The sequence below is a fragment of the Coffea arabica genome, chromosome 1c (genome assembly GCF_036785885.1).
Source record: "Coffea arabica cultivar ET-39 chromosome 1c, Coffea Arabica ET-39 HiFi, whole genome shotgun sequence".
NCBI classification, from domain to species: Eukaryota; Viridiplantae; Streptophyta; class Magnoliopsida; order Gentianales; family Rubiaceae; genus Coffea; species Coffea arabica.
The window spans coordinates 3,484,863-3,508,309 of record NC_092310.1 but is presented as its reverse complement, the minus strand read 5'-3'; the positions used below and the strand labels follow the sequence as shown (position 1 = coordinate 3,508,309).

At 41.8% G+C, this 23,447-nt stretch overlaps 2 protein-coding genes across 16 annotated transcripts; both read right to left on the bottom strand.

Annotated features, from left to right (window-relative positions):
• Positions 1-1,303: 1,303 nt before the first annotated feature.
• On the bottom strand, positions 1,304-13,092 carry LOC113699986 (putative disease resistance protein RGA3). Of its 15 annotated transcripts, none has more exons than XM_072046623.1 (8): positions 12,695-13,092; positions 5,296-8,759; positions 4,474-4,559; positions 3,938-4,024; positions 3,381-3,568; positions 2,523-2,604; positions 1,949-2,186; positions 1,304-1,815 (listed from the first exon to the last, which is right to left on the bottom strand). In XM_072046623.1, the coding sequence occupies exons 2-3, from the start codon at positions 8,717-8,719 to the stop codon at positions 4,492-4,494; spliced, it is 3,492 nt and encodes a 1,163-aa protein (XP_071902724.1). In that variant the 5' UTR covers positions 8,720-8,759; positions 12,695-13,092; the 3' UTR covers positions 1,304-1,815; positions 1,949-2,186; positions 2,523-2,604; positions 3,381-3,568; positions 3,938-4,024; positions 4,474-4,491. The 15 variants fall into 15 exon arrangements, with proteins under 15 accessions (XP_071902724.1, XP_071902596.1, XP_071902533.1 ...); XM_072046495.1 differs by having other exon boundaries at positions 1,304-1,818; positions 4,438-4,559; positions 12,695-13,089; XM_072046432.1 differs by having other exon boundaries at positions 4,438-4,559; positions 12,695-13,089.
• Positions 13,093-15,751: 2,659 nt separating this feature from the next.
• On the bottom strand, positions 15,752-18,469 carry LOC113736356 (epi-neemfruitin B 7-O-acetyltransferse L7AT-like). Its single transcript, XM_027263296.2, has 3 exons — positions 18,348-18,469; positions 17,913-17,969; positions 15,752-17,054 (listed from the first exon to the last, which is right to left on the bottom strand). Exons 1-3 carry the CDS (start codon positions 18,467-18,469, stop codon positions 15,752-15,754), a joined length of 1,482 nt encoding a protein of 493 aa, XP_027119097.2.
• Positions 18,470-23,447: the final 4,978 nt, after the last annotated feature.

Sequence of the window (23,447 nt, the reverse complement as noted above, 5' to 3'; positions counted from 1 at the left end):
TATATACATAAATTTTCATGGTTAATAAATAATTTTCAACTTTACATAGGAATACTGTTGACATTTTAATTGACTCTATTATAGAATACAAATTCTGTCATTTTGACATTTTCATCCAAATCATGAAAAGAGTATGCATAACTATGAAACTATATGAGAGATTATGCGAAAAAGCGCTAAATTACATGAGGGCAAATCGTATTTTGCCCTACTGTTTTGATCATATGGTCGTTTCTTTCGCTACTTATAAATTTATTTTGGGCTAAAGAAATGGGTCAAACAGTTGTACTCCACGAAGACCAGAAGTTAACTGATTATATGTACTACAGTATTGTGATTTTTGTAGGACTGGTTTTTTGGTATGATTTTCAACAATGCAATATAGCATGGATTGTGAATCTCTTGGCAGGATATCATTGCAAAAGGTTCTTCGATAATTACTCAGAGGTTCAACAGCATCGAAATCAATATGTTTGACCTCTAAATATTTTATGATCCAAATTCAAGAGAACAATAGTTTTCTATAATTATTTAAATGCTTTAGCGAAATTAATTTTTACCTGAAAGAAGTGCTCCACTAAAAGTCTAAAACGTCTAAGTTCAACTGGAGAATGAAGACTAAAGGCTCATGTCTCATTTCTCTGAATAATATTTGAAAGTATTATTATTATTATTATTATTATTAGCAAATTATGTTAGCTCAACGAACCTATTGATTTTTAGTTGAAATTCTATTAAACTTGGATTCTATTTGATAATCCAATTTAACACTTAAATTTAATGGATTCATAGCTTATTATATTCAGATGCGTTCGATAACTAAAACTAAAACACATGGATTAATTAAGTGGCAATGAATTTCCAAAGCAAAACTTGTTCTAAAAAATAAGTGATAAGTTATTCACTTATCACTTAATGTGATATACATTTAAATGTATCAAATTTAGTACTTAACAATTCAGTAGTTAATGGATTTAGATTTCAGACTTCAGATTTCAAATTTTAAATTTCAATTTTATCAAACGCACCCTTAAAGAAAAGACTCCAATTCTCTAAATCGAAGATTGAAGAATGCTATGGATTGCTCATCTCTCCCCACCTTACTTGAAAGAAAGAGGAAAATAAAAATCTTAGTACAAATACTTAATTTAACGGCTTTAATAAATTTTTTGTCTTGAAGATTAGGCTCTTGACATTAAGTACCTATTTTTATATAAAACCTTTAACAATAAGATCATCATTTAGGTTTTATATAAAAGCCTTCAGATTTTACTGTTATGATTTGTTTATGAACCCAAAGCAATTTCGCAGTATCAGGTAAAATTGATAAGCAATTTCACCTATCATAGATAATAAAAATGATTATTTGAAGAGGAAAAGTTCTCTCTATCAAATGTCTAACTAAAAAAGGGTAGGAAATCTTGCAAGCATGGTCTCTAGACATACTTTTACTCCCTATAAAAGATGAAGAAAACGTACTATCAGGACTTGTCACATTCTGATACACCAAAAGTATGAAATGCCATATTTTAAAAAGTGTTAATTCTTCACAAAATATGCACATATCTACTGAAAAGAACGTTTTCCCTGCTCTTCCTTGGATCTTTGTGCAATTCAAGACTTCTTGCATCTACATTTCTCACTGCTCCAAATTGATTGTTTATCCAATTTATTGTGTCTACTGTCACAAACATCCATCAGTCCAGTTTGACTATAATCAGCTGCGCATCTTGATAGGTCTCCAGCATCAGCTTCCATGCTCGGATGATGCTCCCCTCTCTTTCTTCTTCATCCATATCACACTCTACAAGCCTGCTACTAGCCATTTTCAGTTCAGAAATCAACAAAAAGAAAAAAAGTTTTGGTAATAGATTTACTAAATACATATCAAGAAAGTAGATCAGAAACTATTAAAACTGCCCTCAAGACACACAAGCTAAATCATTACCTTCCTTTCTGCATTCTGACCAGGAGAAACCGAAAAACTTATGTTTGAGGAACCTGGGGAGAACCAACTATTTGCGAAACATCCATCAAAGCTAATGCTATCTAATGAGCTAAATTAACATCATTGATAACTACTGCCTTCATCTTCAAACTCTCAATGCAAATAACTTCTGTCCCTTGGCATTCTAGTAAGAAATGCAACGGCAATCGGTGGTGTCATTTGTCCAATAACATGAGGTCTGCTTCGGAATAAACATCTTAATATTACATTTCAGAACAGCTTCAATCATGACAAACTACGAAAGCAAAGAAAAGGTGTGGACTGGTAACTAGTGCAAGAAAATTGAAAACCAGATTCTTTCACAATCACAACACATGTTAAGCACCAAATAAACATAAAAATCTTCAAGAGCAAAAGATAAGCGATGTGGCACAGGGTAAGCATTCAACAACAAATAAAAGTGCAGCAAAACACCCTGTTTTCATGCCAATTACATGACTTAAGCTTATTAGAATGCAAACTTAGAGTTCTCGGGGAGAGAAGTGCTGGATTATCACTTTTGTGCACCACATACCTCCTGAGCTCTTCATCTTCAGCAGCAATGGAAAACAACACGAAGCTGATGTTTGAGCACCATCATTCCTTGCATTGCTCATCTGCAAGGTTACAATACAGTAATCCAGCTCATTGAACAGAAAATCAAGGCAATTGTGACGTATAAACTTTCCAAACTTGTGAAAGATGATGAACAATTATCCAACATTTTTGTCATTGAAAAGAAAAAGACATTATTGTCATTGATATGAAGCATGCCGTATAAATTATAAGAGGTGAATGTTCACAGCACTCTAGTTCCTCCACATACATATTTGAAGTTCAATTAGACTGGTCTAATTTTATGGCAACAAGAACACAGAGTCCCAAAGAACAGCAAATTGTGTCAAGAATTTTCTTTGAAAATCGTTTCTCGATTAGCTTTAATGTTATCCATTGAGACTGGCAATATCAGTGACAGAAAAATGAAGAATATGTCCATGTACATCTAGCATCGCAAATCAAATGAAACATTTTGTAGCACATTCAAACGAAGAGGCAATTGGGTATGAACCATTGCTAATAATTTCGACCTTGGCCAAACAGAATGTAACAATTTGAAGTTAAAGATATTTAAGATGTTCAAATCTTTCAGAGGTTCAGAGAGGCAGAGAAAACCCAAAATTCTGGTCTCTTCCAATTTGTTCAGCGATCAGCATGCTATGCCAAAGGGGAAAAAAAGTTTTGGTAATTGATTTATGAAATACATATCAAGAATGCAGATAAAAAACTATCAAAACTGCCCTGAAGATGCACAAGCTAAATTATTGCCTTTCTTTCTGCAGCCCAAGCAGGAGATGAGTAAAAACTTATATTTGGGAAACCTGGGGAGAACCACCTATTGGTGAAGCCTCCATCAAAGCTAGCGCTCTCTGATGTGCAAGATTCTCATCATTGATTACTACCTTCATCTTCAAACCTGTCTAGTCAGTGAAAATAACTTCTGCCCCCTGGCACTCTTGTAAGAAATGCAACAGCAAAGGGTGGTGTCTTTGTCGAACAACATGAGGTCTGCTTTCTAAGACTCTGGAAAATACCATCATAATGTTACACTTCAGTATGAATTCAGTTATGACAGCTAAGGAATGCAAAGAAAAGGTATGGTCTAGTAACCAGTACAAGAAAATGGAATAAACCAGCTTCTTTCACAATCAAATGACATGTTAAGCACCTAGTAAATGTACAATCTTAAAGATTAAAAACTAAGCTATATAGCACAGGACAAACGTTCAAAAGTACATGAAAGTACAAAAAAAACACCCTGTTTTCTGGCAAATTGCATGACTCAAGCATACTTTGATAAAAACTTGCACTAGTTTCCTTGTATTTTTAATAAATTGGGCGGAGGTTAAAGAGTTCTTGGGGAGAGAAGCTGATGTTTGAGAACCATCATACCTTCTGGTTTCTCCTTCTTCAGCAAGGATGGGAATCAACATGAAACTAATGTTTGAGCACCATTATTGCCTTCTTGTTCGGTCAGTGCTAGACAAGGTAACAATACAGTAATTCAGCTCACAGAACAAAAAAACAAGGTAATTGTGATGTACAAACTTCTCAAAGATTACATTTCAGTATGAATTCAGTTATGACAGCTAAGGAACGCAAAGAAAAGGTATGGTCTAGTAACCAGTACAAGGAAATTGAAAAAACCAACTTTTTTCACAATTAAATGACATGTTGAGTAAATGTAAAATCTTAAAGAACAAAAACTAAGCTATATAGCATAGGACAAACGTTCAAAAACACATGAAAGTGCAGAAAAACACCCTGTTTTCTGGCCAATTACATGACTCAAGCAAACTTTGATAAAAACTTGCACCAATTCCCTTGTATTTTTAATAAATTGGGTGGAGGTAAAACAGAGTTCTTGGGGAGAGAAGCTGATGTTTGAGCACCATCATTGCCTTCTTGTTCGCGGTCACTGCTTGTACCTCCTGAGCTCTCCTTCTTCAGCAACGGTGGGAAACAACATGAGCCTGCTGTTTGAGCACCATCATTGCCTTCTTGTTCGCTGTCACTGCTTGTATGCAAGGTAACAATACAGTAATTCAGCTCACAGAACAGAAAAGCAAGGTAATTCCGATGTACAAACTCCTCAAACTTGTGAAAGATAATAAACAACCATCGGTGAAGGTTTGCATCACTCTAGTTCCTCAACAAACATATTTGAACTTCAAGGAGACTGATATAATTTTATGGCATGATATAATTTTATGGCAATAAGAACACGGAGTCCCAAAGCATAGCAAATTGCTTCTTGAATTTTCTTCACAACTGTTTCTTGATTAGCTTTAATGTTGTCCATTCAGACTGGCATTATCAGTGACAGAAAAATGACGAATGCTTCCATGTACATCTAGCATTGCACATCCAATGGAACATTTGCTAACACATTCAAACAAAGAGGCTAATTGTGTATGTACCGTTGCTAATAATTTCGTTCTTGGCCAAATATAAGGTAACAAGTTGAGTTTTTAAGATGTTCAAAATCTTTCAGTGGTGAGATGCAGAGAAAATCCAGAATTTTGGTCTCTTCTAGTTTGCTCAAAACCAGGCTTTGTTAAAACTAATCTTTGAAAAGAAACCAAGGTCTGCCCAAAAGAAGAGAATTAATTACAGAGAATAACTTTGCAGAAAAGAGATGGAGAAAAAGAGTACAAGAGATTGAAGAGCAAATATACGTCAATGAGATGCAGATACAAAAAATTTATACACATATATATGCGTGTGAACTTTAGATAGGAAAATCTCACCGTGGACGCCTCTTTGGGGAGTGTATCGTTGTCTTAACAGAGGACACCCATAGACTTCAACACGAGTTAACTTTGTGAGTCGTCTCATGGCGGCCTCTGGTGGTAAAGACTGAAGCTTGTCGCAATCCCATAGCTCTAGGGTTTCAAGGGACACAAGGTTTCCAATCCAATCCGGTAGCACTCTTATTCCTCCAAAGTCGGCCAGACTTAGTGAAGTGAGGGTAGTCAAGTATTGAAGCTGGTGTGGCAGGGACTCCGTGTGAGGTAACCCTTCTAATCGAAGTTTACGGAGTGTTGATGCTGATCTTAAACCAGACCAATCAAAATCATCGACTGAGGAGTCATCTGAGGAGAAGGGACTGTTGATGCTCAATTCTCTTAAGCTGGTGGCAAAAGCAAATCCTTTGAAACCATGAGGGATCAATTTGGGACATTTGAATAAGATGAATTTCTCGAGAGAAGGCGTTTCCTGCAAATTAAGCGAAAATGATACCAGATTGGGGCACCACATCACCGACAGGGACCGCAGAGACCGGCATGACTCGAACATTTTGTCGGATATAGTGGTCAACCCTTCGCAATTATCAATGCTCAATTCCTCAAGGCATGGTAGGGGGCATTTCTGTCCATTTACTCCCAGACTAATTAATCTTGGGCAAAATGAGATGGTCAATCGCTGCAAACTCGATCCAAACAGATCCAGATCTGGCAGCTCCCTAAAATTGTCGCAAAATTGAATACTCAACTCCTCAACAGAAGCAGTGCCATAACCCCTTTTTATACTTGTTAGATTACGGCAACCCTCCACGTCTAGACTTTTACACGAGCATGGAAGAGTGGTCAGTTGTGGGCAACGTCGAATGTGACAATTCCTCAGCATGGGAAAGACATCTGCTTCTGCTTCACCTACTGTTGACCCCACTTGGTCTGCATCCTTCCACTCTACCAAATTCCCCATATCTATTACCCAGAGTTCTTCAAGGGCAGGAAAGAATTTTCGTCTTCTAGCGCCGCCCTCCTCCTCCTCCTCATCTCCAATAAATCGAATGTTGTCTAATCTTATCAAAGAGAGACGTTTGAGGGATGGTAGTTGTCCTAATGAGGGGAGTTCACTGCATCTCTTGCAGTCTATTATCTGTAACTCCACCAATTTTGACAAATTGATAAGCCATTGTGAAAATTTATTACCCATAAAATATCGAATTTTCAACCTTTCCAAATTTGGGTGAGGTTGGAGACCTTCCAACACATCCTCATCACGGTTATCACTTTCCAGATGTCGCAGCTCCCATGCAAATGTCAAGCGAGACAGATCTGGCTTTTCGAACAATTTTGCTTGTTTAGCTGCTTCTTTGCCCTTCACTAGTCCAAGATTTCTTATCTCCAACAATCCTTTCAGATATTTCAAGGTCCCAAGCTCTTCGATACCACGACCCCTCTCTTGACTTACATTAAAAAATTTCAGAGTTTGAAGACAAGTCAATAGTCCCATCTGCGCCGGCATTTTAAATTTTGCATCATCATGGTAGTAGTTTAGATGCCGCAAGCTGATCAAATCGCTCATCCGCTTTGGAAAACCTCCTTCAAGTTCATCATCATCAATCGTTAGTGTCTGCAAATTATATAACTTGCAAAGAGATTCCGGCAAACTTCTGATTCTAGAAGATTTAATGTCGAGCAGCCGCAAATGTAGTAGTTTGCCAATGGAGCTCGGTAGAGACTCGACATCATCGCCAGACAATCTGAGAACATTCAAGCCCTTGAATCTTAAAAGCATGTTCATGTCAGTAGATACGCCACCCTCTAGATGGAGAAATAACGTGCGAATTGATGCTGGTATTGTCCTTGTGGTATTTTCTGCCAAACCTTCAGAAGAGTTCAATGCAAGGTAGCGATCCTGATTGCTGCTTTCTGGATTGAGAATTGATTTTGCAAAATCATGCACGAGATCGTGCATTTTATAATATGTGCTCCCCTCATCTTCGACTTTTTCTAGTAAGGAATTTTGCAACAAAATCCTCAAATACTTGCCTCCTGTTTCCTCCATCACTCTATTATTCTTTAGAACAAAACCTTCTGCAATCCAATGCTGAATTAGTTCATCTTCTCGTAATTGAGTATCCTGGGGAAAAATTGAGCAATATGCAAAACATTTCTTAACTGATGCAGGTGATAAATGATCAAAGCTCACCTTAAGTATTTGCTCAATCTCGCTTTGATATTCATTCAAAAGACTCTCCTGCACAATGGAGTGCCACTTATCTCTTCTGTTGGTATGCAACAAGCCACCAATCAAACTTGCCGCCAAGGGTAGGCCATCGCATCTCCTTAAAATTTGCTCCTTCAGTGCTTCCAATTCTTCTTGCACTTCTTCCCCTGCGCTCATCACCTTTCCTTTTATGATGGACCAGCACTCATCACCCGATAGCTTTCCTAAGAAATAAGGACGATCATTCATTTGCAAATGTCTAGGCACAGCATTAGCCACTGTTTCTAGACGAGTAGTGAGAAGACACCAGCTTCCTTTGGTTTCGTTGAGTCCCATCAAAGTGTTGAAATAGTCATCCCACGATCCTTGATCATGATCCCACACATCATCAAGAACAAGGAAATATCTTTGTCCCTTGAGCTTTCCTCGAATTTCTTGAACTATGGCTTCCCTACCATCCACTTCAACCTTTGTTTTTGTCAACAATTCTAAAATGAGTTTGAACAGCCCCACTGTATCAATTTTTCTAGCCACACAAACCCAACTCTTTATGCCAAAATTCTCATCAATTTTTGGATTGTTGTAGACTGATTTAGCAAGAGTTGTCTTTCCCAAACCTCCCGGGCCTATTATGGGAATAACAGAAAGAACCTTTTCAGATGGGCTCGATAACATGTCCACAATCTTTGACTCGTCGCCGGATCTTCCTACAACGTTCGGAACGACAATAGAGTCGGTCTGTCTGCTTGTCGTGGCACCAGTGGCACCAGTTTCTTTTTGGTGCTTTCTGACCAATCCCAAGTCATTGGCTCGCTGGTTGATCCTTTGTAGGTTGGTGTTGATGTCCCGGATCTTTGAAGCCAAGCCGGAACTAAAGCCAATTGCATTAAAGAAGGAGAAGAAGAAGCATACCTTCTTCTTCATTGGTTGATTTCGGTACTTCACCTCCCGACGAAGATTGTCGTAGTTGAGCTCGTCTAGCACGGTATCAGCTTTAAAAACCTCATCTTCTAGCTGTTTGAGCCACTCTCGCACCCCTTGGGTATGCATTTTCCCGTCAGCATCAGCCAAGAAACCTTGGATCATTGCAGCAGTGTTGCTTAGTCTCTCCAACTCCGCTTTGACTCCCCGAACCATACCAATGCGGTCCGCAGCAATGGAAATAAGTGTCCCCAAGACGACCTCAACAGTAGCACTGATAACAGCCTCAGCCATTGTTTCTTGCTTGGAATTGGAACTAGGATCGAAAGGTTTTCTGATAGAAGAGATGGAAGGAATGTTTCCGCAACAATTGGCAGAAATCAGAATAGAAGCCAGTCAGAATAAGAGAGAGATGAGTTAACGATTCCAGTGGGCTGATGTGTGAGATTTAAATTAGTATAATTGTGATTAATCAAATTGTGTGGGGTCACCTCAAAATAATTTTAGCGCAATCTGATTTAGTCACTGATGGGGGCCTTAGTTGTCGAAGAAATTAAACCACTGTGGTCGGATGAAAAGAAATTGGAACTCATAAATTGTAGCAATCTGAGTAGGTGGTGAAACTTTTATCAGACCGTTCCTCAATTAGGGAATTAAGGTAGCGAAAATTAATGGGACCAAAAAGTTTATATAGCAAATCAATAAACAAAAACAGATCCCTCTTTTTAAACCAGTTAATGTGCTTCCTGTGTAGTAGAAATTTTGAGAGGTGTAGCGGATGGTTACCTTTAGTGTCTTGGTAGTGAGGTTTGTGTTCTCAAATTACTTGCTTTGGTCAATAATGAAATCTTGAGATTCTTTGTCCAAATTGTAGAACTGTTGATTATTAAAAAATCTTTTAAATTTTGCACAACCTTGGATTTTTAGTCATATAAATATATATATATGTGTGTGTATGTATATATATATATATATATATATATACACACGAACATAAAGAATGTTTGACTAATTAAGTTAGACAAGTTTCCTTCAATGTTGTCTTGGAACTTAGGAAAAAAAGGAAAAGAAATGATTTTTTTGGTTTTGTTTGAGACTTGGGAGGAGTGAAAGGAAAGGATTGTCTACCTTGTTACTTTTACAACCGTGCCCTTGTATTAAAAAGTTCGTCTAATGTAAATAATTGCAACAAAACTGACAGCTTCAGGTTTAAACACCTTTAAGCCAAAGGAAATTTAAACACCTTCAGGTTTAAGTCAAGAGCTTATTAATTTACTCCATCTAAACTATAATTGTCATATAATTCCCCTAGACCAGTGTTCCACCATGTTGCCCCTAATTTTTCACCTCACATCACCGTTTAAGTTTATATATCCAAGTTGGCCAAAATTAGGAATTTTTTGTCAATGTTTGTCGAGTCTACATATCTAATTTGTTCTAAGTTGCATCAATATTTCCTTTTGCACATTCTGACTTTGTTTAGATCGATGCCCAATGGGTCGATCTACATAATTTGCACAACAAATCCTTTGAGGCATGATCAATTTTGTTACATGGCAAATAACGTGAACACCAACTAATTGTCATGGTTTTTGTTGAATGTGAAACTGATTTGAATCTTCGTGTGATTTCTTATCCATCTAAAAGTATTAATGTTAGTGTATTTGTTTTTATGAGTCAGTAGGTAACTAAAATAATAAATTTGTTGCTAATCAGACCACCTTACTATATATACGAAGTCCTTAAAATATGATCATAGTTTGCCACCCAATACTAGTTGGAAAAAAAATCAATTATTTCATGTCGTATGCTGCCTTACGAGTATATTGCTCCATCTAAAAGAACCGGCAAAAGTTGTTGTGAGGGATTATGCCAAGCCATTAATTGGTGATAATCTGATCATAGTTGTAAGTGATTAAGATCAGTGCTAAGTGCAGCATAAATTGATGTCTAAGATGATTCAACAGGAATAAATTATCAATTATCCAACTTGTTTAAACTTTGATCCAAATGCAAATGAACGAGCTTTCCTAGAAATACATACATCATAATCTCTCATCCTACTTGTCGTCCAGGATTGTTAGCTATTATTGAAGAGGGATAATTTTGAAAAATCATTGAAGCCGTATAATTATTCATATAATCAGGTAGAAGACCAAGAATAAGCTATCAAGTATTTAAGAAAACAACTAAAAAGAATTTAAATTTAATTCATTAAGGAATTTTGAAAATTCATATGACAAAAAAGAATTCCATCATACACCCCATGTCAATGTATCCATAATACTATGAAGAAACTATGAATAGAAGAGGAGGTTACCTGATCTTGAAGCAAAAAGAGGGCACAAATAGTTTCTCTATTTTCTCCAAATATTTGTTACATGTTTGGTTTACAAATAAATATATGTTGCATGATTTGATAAAGAATAGCTGTATGGAAGCTTAGACCAAAATTTGTCGGCCGTGACAATACTAAGATGGGTCAATGGAGGCGGCCATCAGCTGTTCACATCTGGGGGGGCCTCCATCAGTGTGGTGCCGTGCAGTGCTTCAATTCAATGGGAAATTTGGATGCTTTTGCAATGGAAGTTGCTTGGCATTTTCTTGGTTTTACGATTGACCACGCTGGGGTGGTTTTTTTTTTTTTTTTTTTTTTGTCAGTAACGACACATTTGTATAATCTATTCTATTTTAATTCAGGAGAGAGGAGAAGTCTAAAAAAGCTATGATCGGGACTAGTAAATATACAGATCCACGAAAATCTTGTCGCCGTAGGGGCTGTTTTCTCTTTTCCCTCAACCTTCTCTATCCCCTGTCTCTACCCTTAACCTTCTCTCTACTCTTTTTCCTCCATAGGAGGGAGATGAATGGTGTTGGTCATTAATCGTTTAGATAGAATGGTTATTTAGAAAATTCTATCTAATGCTACTAATTTTTCTTTGTCGGATTTTTAAAAATTCTACATAATACTTGTTGTGAGACTAATTGGTGTTGTCAATGCTGGCGGCCTTTAGTTGTTTAAATATTCTATCTAGTAGTGGGTAGGGCTAAAAACTTTAATAGTAGAAAGATTGCGTTTTGAGGTGATTAAGAAGTATTATGGTTTGGTTCCTTTTTCATTCGTAGATTCAATGACGTTGAAAAAAGCAAACTCATCTTTGGAATTGGATGATGTAAGACTTTTTCCTCGCAGATGCACCCTCTTGATTAAGGCAATAATTTAGAGGAATTTCTTCTTTTATGCTTGAAGCATCTTCTCGAGTGGATAAGAAATAAAGAAATGAAAGTGGCTGAATAATTGTTGATGATATCTTATCACTAATTTAATTGTTAGTCGGCATTAAAAAAAAAGGTGATAAAGTATAATTGCAGGTAGGACACGTTTTTTTATTATTTTTTTATTTTTTTAATTAAGTAGGTAAGATATGGTTTAGATATTTCTTGGTCAAGAAAGCAACACCCAAAAAAAAAAAAAAAAGATGATGTATCACTTTACTTTTTTTTTTTCCAAATTTTCTAGTTTAAATGAGTCATCTTGATAAGCATCTGTCATGATCAAAGCACAGTGGCTACTTCCTCCAAATTGCATCTTCTTGCTTTTTTTTTCTTTTTTTTTATAATTGTTTTCTTATTGTTACTTTATTATTTGCATTTACAAATCATCTTCTTGATTACTGAAGGAACTGAGACAAGAAACAAAGATATGGGCTGTGACATTTTCATCTCATCAAGCCACTTCTTAATTGTTATTATTATTATAGTAATTAAGATGAAAAATAAAGAAGTGAGGATAGCTTCTCATCGACTATTAGTTAATTATCCACTTAATCATGTATTTGTTGTACCACAGCTATTGGATACTTTGTGCTTGAATTCCCTTCACTTTGCTGCAATTTTAGTAATTCAAAAAATTCCATTTAATAGTACCACATTAAAAAATTGCTAGTTCTCATCTATGGCTTGTTTTAGATCGATGGCAAATGTGATACTAATTAGTTTTGCTTTACTTCCTTTTTCACCTCTTCTACCTATTTCCAACCCAACACAACATATAACCAAAGTACAAACCAACCCAAAACATCACCAAACATCCAAAACCTCAACAATTATCCCTCAATCAAGAAATAACCAGAATCACCCAAACTACCACATATATAAGGACCTCTACCAAAAGGTCCACTTGAAACCAAAGCTTAGCAGCTTAGCTTACATCTAAACCCAAAACCAAATCAAATCAAATAAAGAAAACTCAAAAGATGCAAGAGTTACCTTGATTAAGAGATAAAGGAAGATCTCCTAGCTCTTGCGAAGCACTTACTTGAGCTTGATTTCCCAAGTGTGATCGTTTGTGAGAGAATGAAAAGAACGAACAAAGCAAGGGTTTTTGCTAGGAGAAATGGAAGAAGAAAAGATCGAGAAAATTTCAATTCGGTAAAATATGATTTCCCACTAACTCTTTTATACTCCCACCAAACTAATAAGAAATTTTTTTTTCTTTCTTTTGCACTCCAAGCTTCAAGTTTCCATCACTTCCATGTCAGCCCCGCTAAACTTCCCAACTCCGCCTCCCAAGTCCTCAAGTAGCAGTGAGTCAGTGACTAGTGGTAGGCAGTACTTGTTTTTTATGCTCTCTAGGAATAAAATTATTAACAGTAGAAAAGTGCTCTCCTTCACTCTCCTTCACCTTTGCTTGAGGCATCTTCTCGTGCAATTTAAAAATAAAGAAATGAAAGTGGTTGTCTGATTGCTCATTTTTTTCAAGGCCAAAAACCAAAAAAAAAAAAAAAAGAGAGAAAAAGTAGGGACTTATTCTGGATCGGTGGCAAATGTGAAAACCGCTATAGAGGCCAAGAACAAAGAATAATAAAGTGTCCATCTACCAATGCGAGTGGACAGATTGGACGCCCCGCAACAACTTCCTCCAAATTGCATATTTTGCGTCTCTTTATTTTTGAATTTGTTATTATTTACACCAGAAAGCATCTTCTTGATTCCATCGAATAAACAGTAATTAAAAAATGAAATAATGAAGTGAAAATGGCTAATGACATCTTCAGACCAATTTTTTAGTCAATTATTCGTGTGGAAATCGCTTGATTAATTAAGGCATTAATATAGAGGCAATGCTTTCTTCTCACGCACTTAAAGAATAAAGAAATGAAAGTGGTTGAACATTTTGTCATGTCATTAATTAGTCAAAGAATAGCAATTTTAAGGCCTTGTTTGAAAAGGAATTTTTCACCAAATATTTTTACGTTTAAATGAACACATTTTTCAAACATCTTTTTATCTTATATATATTAAATTGTTACAGTATATTTTTTACAAAAATTTCAAAAAGTTACAATACAAACACGATCTAAGAGTGCTAAGTGATAAACTTCAAGAGAAGTTTTTGAAATTATCTCTAGGAACTACCGCAGACTCGTATGGCGTTAAATTTACCCCACTTTCAGCCCCAGAAAAATCATGATCATGGGGTCATGGACGTGCTCCATAGCAAGAAATAAAGGTACAACGGTAGATTTGTTATTGTTTTTGGGGTCAGGAACCACATGACTTGAGCCACTCTCTTTAAGAAAACCATCTGCCACTACACTAATGGCACATAATTCAGAACTAAGGCCTTAAGTTCCCCAAAGTTTTTCTTTGTTTATACACAAACAGGGTCTGCCAAACTCCCAATCATATCAGGTGTTATTTTTTTCTTTTCAAAAGCAAGTCAAAAAACTAATGGGGAATAATACACAAATTCATGGTTTTCTGTTCCTACAACTTTCTTTTGATAACAATCCAACCTTCACAATTGCTTTGTAGGATTTGAAACATAGCCAGACAAAACATGCTGAAAAGCTAGCTTGAATCAAGAGGGCTAGGATTTAAAGAAGCATAATGGAGAAGCTCCTGATTTTTCTCCAGTGCAGCCATGTTGATAGGGTGTAATTTTATCATTTATTTTATTATTAATTTTCCCTATTACCTGACCCGATGTGGATTAATTGCTGGATTCTACTCATTTTTAGTGTTTTGCATATATTCCAGGGAGTAGAACGAAAATATGATAACAAGTGCTAATTTGACAAAAAAGGAGTCTAAGGCACAGAGCTCACCCCAGGGGCATTGTTGGCAAAGGCAAGCTTATGCCCATTTTAGTAATTGCCGAAAACAAAAGCATTAAAAGGAGCAACGAAGGGCTGAAGGCAGGGGTCTTCTTCTTCCTCTCCGGAAGGAGGCCGCCGCACAGGAGGGAGCTGAAGCTTAGCATGAGATTTGCTTTTCCTTTTGGACTTTTGACCAAGGAGCTCCTGCACATGGCAGGAATATCAAGGAATTGTTTCCTTTGACTTTTCTGGGGCTTCTTAGTAGTAGTTGCCTCACGGATTTCAGCAGCCAATGTGGCTTTTGTTGACTTTTCTTGTTAGCTTTATAGTAGCTTTTTCTTATTCCTTCGGCCGAGTTGAATTAGCGCGAGCAAGAACGATGGCCGTAGATTTTGCTTTTATTCCTTGTGGATTTAGTTCATCAAATATGAACTAAATCCCTCACTCTAGTCAAGGGACAACGGATGCTTTGGGTCATCTAAACTTGTGAGATCGATTTAATTTTATCTTTTTCTCTTATTTATTGATATTTGCATATTCCCTGATTGCAGTGCTTATGGTTGTTTAATTAATTGATTGTCTTGGATCCGGATAATTAGTTAATTTAATAATCTATTGTCAATTGAGGTGTTAAATCCGTAATTGTTTAATTGTCTCAAAATAGTGATAACTGGCATGATTGGGTTTGTGTCAGGGGAATACGCGGGCTAATCTAAAATAACCCTGGTAGTGCGTTATTTGGTTAGAATAGGGCTCCTCTAATACGTAACGCAATTGAGGAATTAAATTCTACGGGCGTACCTAGGATTATTTCTCAATTAGAGCAGTGATTAACGGGCGTACCTTGATCACCGACACAGTAAGGAGGGGTTGACTGTCATCGCTTGTTTGGCAATTATAACCTATTTATTAGTAAATAATTGGAATTGCCTTTGCTTATCGATGATCAATTAGGTGCACCTTTGCTGAAGTTATTCCTTGGCTAGATCCTTAATTATCACTCATTTGATTTTAGTAATTTGTTATTTAATTTTTAGTAGCTTTTTATTTTAGTTGAATTTCTTTGATTGTCACCTTCTGCATAAAAACACTCCCCTTGTCACTGTGAGCTTGAAAAGAAATAATTACTCCCAGTCCCTGTGGATTCGACCCTGCTCACCACTATCTACAGAAACTACTTTTAGTTTGAGCAGGTATTTATTATTGCACATGTTTCGACAACCTGTCACATGTACTCTTCTTTCATGGTCACCAATGCTTCAATCCCATCACCAGATTTTGTTTCGATCAGATGAGCAATATTTCCCAATCCGTGTAAATCTCTGTTTCCACGCGCAATGCATGTCCATATGGGCTTTCCCCATCCAAAATCAGCCTCATAAAAACCAGTCTTGCGGATGCTGCTGATATAGATACATTCAGCCATACTATTAGGGTCATAGAACACTTCATGGAAATCTTTTAAGGCTCCCATCAGCTTCTGAATCCCATTCTCACCATTTATAGATTCGACAAAATCAGCGTTCATTGTACCAATGGAATTTGAGATCTTGTTTATCAGCAATTCCAGCTCTAGCTTAGGATTGTCACAACATTTAGCACGAGCCAACCAGACGATATTTCCTAGTGAATGAGGTGATAAAGGGGGCGAAACTTTTGTCCTCAGATTCACCGGGATAAACAAAACAGACCTCACTTTCCAAGCTGCTATGGCAGATTTCCATAGAAGTCCCATAACAGCCTTGGCTGAACTTGGTTTCGCGGAAGATGTTGATATAGCTGCCTTGGATTTAAGAGCAGCCAAGGCCGAGCTATCGAACACAAATCTGCTTGTAGCATATTTAGGCTCGTTCTTTTGTGGTTTGGAGACCACAGGAGGTGAATCTTGGTACATATCCAAAATAGGAGGAAATAAGGAAGATGAAATAAAACTGGGATTTATTTGTACCGTTGATTCGCGTGCTGTAGCTGCCCAAGATTGCATAAATGTAGAAACTGAGAGACCATCAAAAATCTTGTGGGAAGCACTCAAGCAAATGGCAATACCACTACAGTAAAAAATGTTTACTTGAACCATGATAGGATAACTTTTTGACAATAATTCCGTGGAATCTGGATGAAATGGGCATAGCTGATTCATGAACTCATTTTCAGGCTTCCTCAGAAAATCTAACAGTCCAATATTGGTTTGAGTTTCGACGTAGTAAACTCCATCATCATTACACGCAATATGCAAATTATCTTTGATTTTTCCTGCTAGTGGATAGAAGGGTACTAAGGTTTTTGATAGTGATTCCTTCAGACATCGACTTCTTTGGGAAATAACATCGTTGAGATAAGTGCCTCGTTGTTTTCTTGGGAAGAAAAAGAACAATATATTTGTATAAGAGTCACGAGTAAGCTGATCCAAGATTGAAAATCTAAAGGTTCTCAACTCAGGGGGAGTTGGAGATGCTGGCTTGATTTCTTCCTTGGAGATAATTTCTATGTCCATATATGCAGTTTTCTGATTGACACTCAAATGAATGCTGCAGGGACATGTTTAGAAGAATTTTTAGCCATTACAAAAGAGCATAAAATTATCATAAAATAAAAATTTTAAATTTAATGGAAAAATAAACTTTATTGTTTGTTTTTCATATTTAAGATCAGCTTGTCTGGGGCTGTTTAATTAGCAATTCTGCTTTTGAGTAATAATTTCAAATTATACTAGTACGTTGAAGTAAATGAATTACTCCCCTATAAATAGAGAAAGTCCTAATTTCCTGCCAATGACAATAAAAAGAAAGCAATATGAATAAGAGTATTATCAAATTCACGAATAATTATTGCTTTTGGACTAGAAAAACATAATTAGCTAGAGTTTCAATAACTTCACGTTATTGTGATGAATTTTTGGAACTTTTAGAACTATTCCATAATATCATAAACAAGAACAAAACTCAAAACATGAAATTTTTGCTATGTCATTACCGTGAAATGATGAAAGGTCCTCTCTACTAATTCTAGGGCAAAATTTACTTTTGAGCATACCAAAAAAGAAAATGTATATTTTCCTATCTACAATTACATGTATCTCGAAGTTGAAACCCTTTAATTCAAGAATTTCTCCTCATGGACCCTTTTCAAAAAATATTCCTATAATCACAGCCTAAAATTGACACTCATTTAGTTTTAGCAAAGGAGTTTCTTCTGTCCTTTCTAGTTATTTTTGTTTTCTTTTTCGTTTTCCCTATTTGTCTTTCCCCTTGTCTATAATAAAAAGAAATTGAAAAAACTTCCCTCCAATAGTCATGGACAACCAAAAAAAAAAAAATAGTCAATACTACGTATTCTAAAGAGTAATGAAGAAAGAAAGAAAGAAAGAAAAAAGTTTACATACATACCTTCTTGAACCAGCAATGCCAGAACTTGGAAAAGAATAGACATGGCCATTACTCTGCCTGTTCATGAAATGTTCATTATACCCTTTCGATGCACATTTGCAGCCAAACAGCGCTGGTTTGGTAGTTCCTGCAGAACCATCATTGCAGAGGCCCCGTTCTAGGCCCGGACACGCGGCAGCCCAGGAGGGACTGAGCTGGGCCTTGGCCCCCAGACTCCTGGCGGCAGTCCTGGGCCGCACCGACTAGGGCTCCCAGGGGGGGCGAAGGGCCGCCCCGAGGAGATCGGGAGCAATCCCCCTGAGTGCGGGATGCTATCTATACTGGGCAAGTCCCGCGTCGTGCGGAGGTCGGACTCCCTTGCAGGTATAAATAATAACACACATCCACTGTACAAAGGACGCTCACTTTAGGCAAATTACTCCCGGTTGTTACTACTTCCCGTGAACTTTACTCACCGGAAAACTAACTTGGCCGTCGGAGTGCCCTTGGGGACAACCCTCGGGCCCCTCTGTTAGCCCATCTTCTCTGCTGTGCAGGTCTTGGATCAGCTCTCCCATCGACACCCCGAGCTGATCAGGTCAGCTCTCCTCGGGGAAGCTCTGCGCTTCTTCAGTTGGCGCCGTCTGTGGGAACCGTAAGGTAAGTAAGATTGTGTTGATGGCCAAGACGCGATCCAAGCGAGCGGTGGGCAGCACCGACCACGGGGGCGGTGAAGAGTCCCAACGAAAGGAGGCTGAGGCATCCCGGGGAGCCGGGGGCTCAGCCCTTTCAGGGGAACGTAGGCAGCAGATGCTCCAGTTTGTGACAGACAATCTTCCTATGCTGGAAGATATAATCCGGCAGGCGAAGGAGGGAGAGGGGGCTGGGGGTGCGCAGACCTCCAAGGCCAAGGGAAAGGAGAAGGAGTTACCCCCTGACCCTTCGGAAGATGAGTCGCGAGACCAACCCCCTAGGAGGAAGCGCCCCCGGACTCCTCCCCACCCCCGAGCCTCGGTGGTCGGAGACAGCGAGAGGTATTCCCGCGACAGGTCCGCGGGGAGCCATCCCAGAGACCCCTCTCCGAGAAAGCCCGCCCGGAATGGGTCCGAGCGTTCCCGGGCTCGGTCTGTCAAGAGCCGGCCCCGCGACCCCCTTTATCTGGACCCTGCTCGGGATGAGCTCGAGCAGATCTTGAGGCCCCGGCCATATGAGGACAACTATGCAACCTCGCATTTTACCCGGGAGATAGAGGACTACCCCCTACCCCGGAGGTTTAAGATTCCGAGCATCGAGATGTACGATACCTCTACGGACCCGGAGGACCACCTCTCGGTCTTCTTGACGCATATGCGCCTGCAAACCGCCGCGGATGAGGTCCGCTGCAAGACTTTCCCCATGTTCCTAAAGGGGAAGGCGCGGCTCTGGTTCCAGGGGTTGAAACCGGGGTCTATACGGAGCTTTCCCGAGCTGGCTCGGCAGTTTGCAGCCCAGTTCGTGTCCTCGAAGGTCTACGCGAGGAACGCAACCCACCTGATGTCCATCAGGCAAAGGCCCGACGAGTCACTGAAGAACTTCATGACCCGCTTCAATGCGGAGAGTTTGCAGGTCAGAGACAGGGATGAGAAAGTGGTGATGGCTGCCTTCACGAACGGGCTCAGGGTAGAGGAGTTCTTCTACGACCTGGCCAAGAAGCCTCCCGTGCACCTGGAAGAGCTCCTTCGCAGGGCGCACGAGGCTGCTAATGCGGAGGAGGCAGGCCGTCTGAAGAAGGAGTCAGATCGGGAGTTTGGGGATCGGAGAGGTCGGACAAACCCCCCCGAGAACAAGGACGCCCCGTCCAAGAAAAACGTTTTCGACCGGCTCTCGAAGAAGAAGGCCCCTACTCTGCTGCCACTCCCCGAGAAGACCTACACCCCTCTAACACGGCCCAGAGCTCAGATCTTGGCCGTTATGGAGGCGGAAGGACTAGGAGATCGGCCGCCAAAAATGGGGACGCCCCGAAACAAAAGGAACCAGGACAGGTACTGCGCCTTTCACCGCGACGTGGGACACGACACGGAGGGATGCTGGGCCCTGCGCAAGGAGATAGAGGACCTAATCCAGCGCGGCCTTTTAGGGCGGTTCGTGCGCCGACCAGGTCAGGAGCCCGGGCGCCACCACCACGGGGACAGGCACGAGGGACGGCGTCGGGACCGCTCAGAGCGGCGGGACGCTCCTCGGGGCCACTCTCCCGACCCGGACACCCAGAACCTGGCGGGTGTGATAAACACCATTGCCGGAGGTCCCACAGGGGGGGACAGCCATGCAGCTCGGAAGAACAAGCGACCACCCCCCGAAGGCGACGATTCCTTGAAGCGCTTGCGCATGGAAGAGGAGATCACCTTCGGGCCAAGGGATGCGGTCCCCCTGGCTTCTGGGAACCATGAGGCCATCGTGATAGACATTGTCACCAACAACTATCGGGTGAAGAAGGTATACGTCGACCAGGGTAGTGCGGTCGACATCATGTTTTACAGGGTGTTCAAGGAGCTCGGATTAAGGGATGACCAGCTCACCCCGGTCCGGACACCTCTGGTGGGATTTGCAGGACCACCCATCAGCTCGGAAGGGATGATCACCCTGATGGTCACGGTAGGACAGGCTCCCAAATGCCGGACTGTTCCCGTCAACTTCGTGGTGGTCAGGCAGCCGTCCCCGTACAATGTGTTCCTGGGGAGGCCTGCTTTGAACGCCCTCCGGGCTGTTTCCTCCACTTACCATCTCAGCGTCAAGTTCCCTACCCCGGGAGGGATAGCCGAGGTGCACGGCGACCCGGAGGTAGCCAGGGCTTGTTACCTGGCCACGCTCCGGGGGCAGGAAAAGGTGGTCGCCCACACAACCAGCTTGGAGCCCTACATTCCGGGGGATGAGGTCCAGCCCCTGGGAACCCAGGATGAGGTTGAGGAGTTCCCTCTAAGGGAGGATCGACCCAACCAGGTTCTCCGCATTGGAGCCTTGTTACCCGCCAAGGAGAAGGAGGACTTGAAGGCTCTGCTAAGGGAGTACTCCCAGGTCTTCGCTTGGTCGGTGGATGACATGCCCGGGATTCCAACGGACCTGGCAGTCCACAACCTTGACGTCGACCCCCACTTCAAGCCGGTGAAGCAGAAGAAGAGGAGTTTCGCTCCTGAGAGGAACGAGGTGATCAAGGAGGAGGTCGGCAAGCTGCTGGAGTCCAAAATCATCTTGGAGGTTTACTACCCGACCTGGCTGGCCAATCCGGTCCTAGTCAAGAAGGAGGACCAGACCTGGAGGATGTGCGTAGACTTCACGGACCTCAACAAAGCCTGCCCGAAGGACTGCTTTCCCTTGCCTAGAATCGACAGGTTAGTAGACTCTACCGTGGGTTTTGACGTTTTATGCTTCCTGGATGCTTTTAAGGGATACCACCAGATAGAGATGGCCGAGGAGGACCGGGATAAGACCTCCTTCATCACTGAAGAAGGGACCTACTGCTACAGAACCATGCCATTCGGACTCAAGAACGCGGGGGCCACTTACCAGCGCCTGGTCAACAAGCTATTCCGAGGCCAGATCGCCAGGAACATGGAAGTCTACGTGGACGACATGATCGTCAAAAGTAGGACGGACCAACGGCTCGCACCCGACCTGAGGGAGATCTTGGACATCCTACTGGAGAGCCGGATGCGCTTAAATCCGAAGAAATGCACCTTCGGGGTGAGGTCGGGGAGGTTCCTTGGTTTCCTGGTGTCACGAGACGGAATCCGGGCCAACCCGGATAAGCTCCAGGCCATCGTGGATATGGCCCCCCCGAGGAGCGTGAAGGAAGTCCAACGGCTAACAGGAAGGATGGCCGCCCTGAACAGGTTCCTCTCGCGCTCCGCGGTCCGGGGGCTGCCCTTCTTCCGGGTACTAAAAGCGCCGAAGGACTTCCACTGGACTGAGGAGTGCCAAAAGGCCTTCACCGACCTAAAGGCCTACTTGGCCGAGCTACCAGCTCTGACCGCACCAGAGCCAGGGGAGACCCTATTTCTATACCTGTCCGCTTGCAACGAGGCCGTCAGTGCGGTCTTGGTGCGGGAAGATGGGGGGGCTCAGAGGCCGGTGTATTACGTGAGCCGAGCCCTGCAGGGGCCAGAGACTCGATACTCGCCCGCCGAGAAGCTGGTTCTCGCCTTGGTACATGCCGCTCGCAAGCTCCGCCCTTATTTCCAGGCCCACAGCGTTGTGGTCCTGACCGACCAGCCCCTACGGCAGATACTCACCAAGCCCGAGGTCTCGGGCCGGATGACCAAGTGGGCCGTCGAGCTGGCCGAGCATGATATTAGCTACCGGCCTCGCGCTGCCATCAAGGCTCAGGCCTTGGCAGACTTCCTTGCGGAGGGGGCTAACTTAAACTTGGCAGAGTTAGCCCCGACCCCCACGGACACCCCGGCCGAGGAGCCGTGGGTCCTATTCGTGGATGGCGCCTCGAGCAAGGAAGGGAGCGGAGCGGGCCTGCTGCTCACCTCGCCCACCGGGGAAGAACTGACCTATGCGCTTAGGTTCGACTTCCCTGCGTCCAACAACGAGGCAGAATATGAGGCCCTCCTGACGGGACTGCGGATAGCCCACCAGATGGGCGTCACCGCAATCAGAGTTCGGAGCGACTCTCAGCTCGTCGTCCTCCAGGTCCGCGGGGAGTTCGAGGCCAAGGACGAGGTGATGAAGGAATACCTGGCTAAGGTACGGGAGGTGGCGGCCCTGTTCAGAATATTTGAAATAGAGCGGGTGCCAAGGTCCCAGAACAAGCGGGCAGACGCCCTCTCGAAGTTGGCGTCTTCCTCGTTTGCCCACCTGAGCAAGGAGGTCTTGGTAGAGGTGGTAAAACAAAAAAGTATCGGTCGGGTTCAGGTCCTGGCTATAGACAGCTCGGCTACCTGGATGACGCCTCTCATAAACTTCCTCAGCTCGGGTGCCCTCCCCGAAAACAAAGCCGAGGCACGCCGAATCCAGCTCCGGGCTGCTAAGTACGCCTACACCGGGGGTACCCTCTATAGGAGGTCGTATTTGTCCCCCTGGTTAAAGTGCGTGACTCCCGAAGAAGGGGATTACGTCCTGCGCGAAGTCCATGAAGGAATATGTGCGGCACACGTGGGATCTCGGGTGCTAGCCAAAAAGTGCCTCCTTCTGGGCTACTACTGGCCCTCTGTCTTCCGAGACGCAGCAGATCTGGTCCAGAAATGCCGGACTTGCCAGGTACACGCCTCGCTGCGTCATCAGCCAGCTCAGGAGATGATTCCCATCCACAGTCCTTGGCCCTTCGCTCAATGGGGGATAGACCTCATGGGTCCCTTCCCCCGAGCCCCGGGGAGATATGAGCATCTCGTGGTGGCCATTGACTACTTTACAAAGTGGGTGGAGGCGGAGCCCCTGGTCTCTATCTCGGGGAAGGTAATTCGGAGATTCTTCTGGAAGAGTATAGTCTGCCGGTTCGGGATTCCGCATGTCCTGGTATCCGACAACGGCCGCCAGTTCGCCGAGAACCCTTTCCGGAGCTGGTGCGCTGAGCTCGGA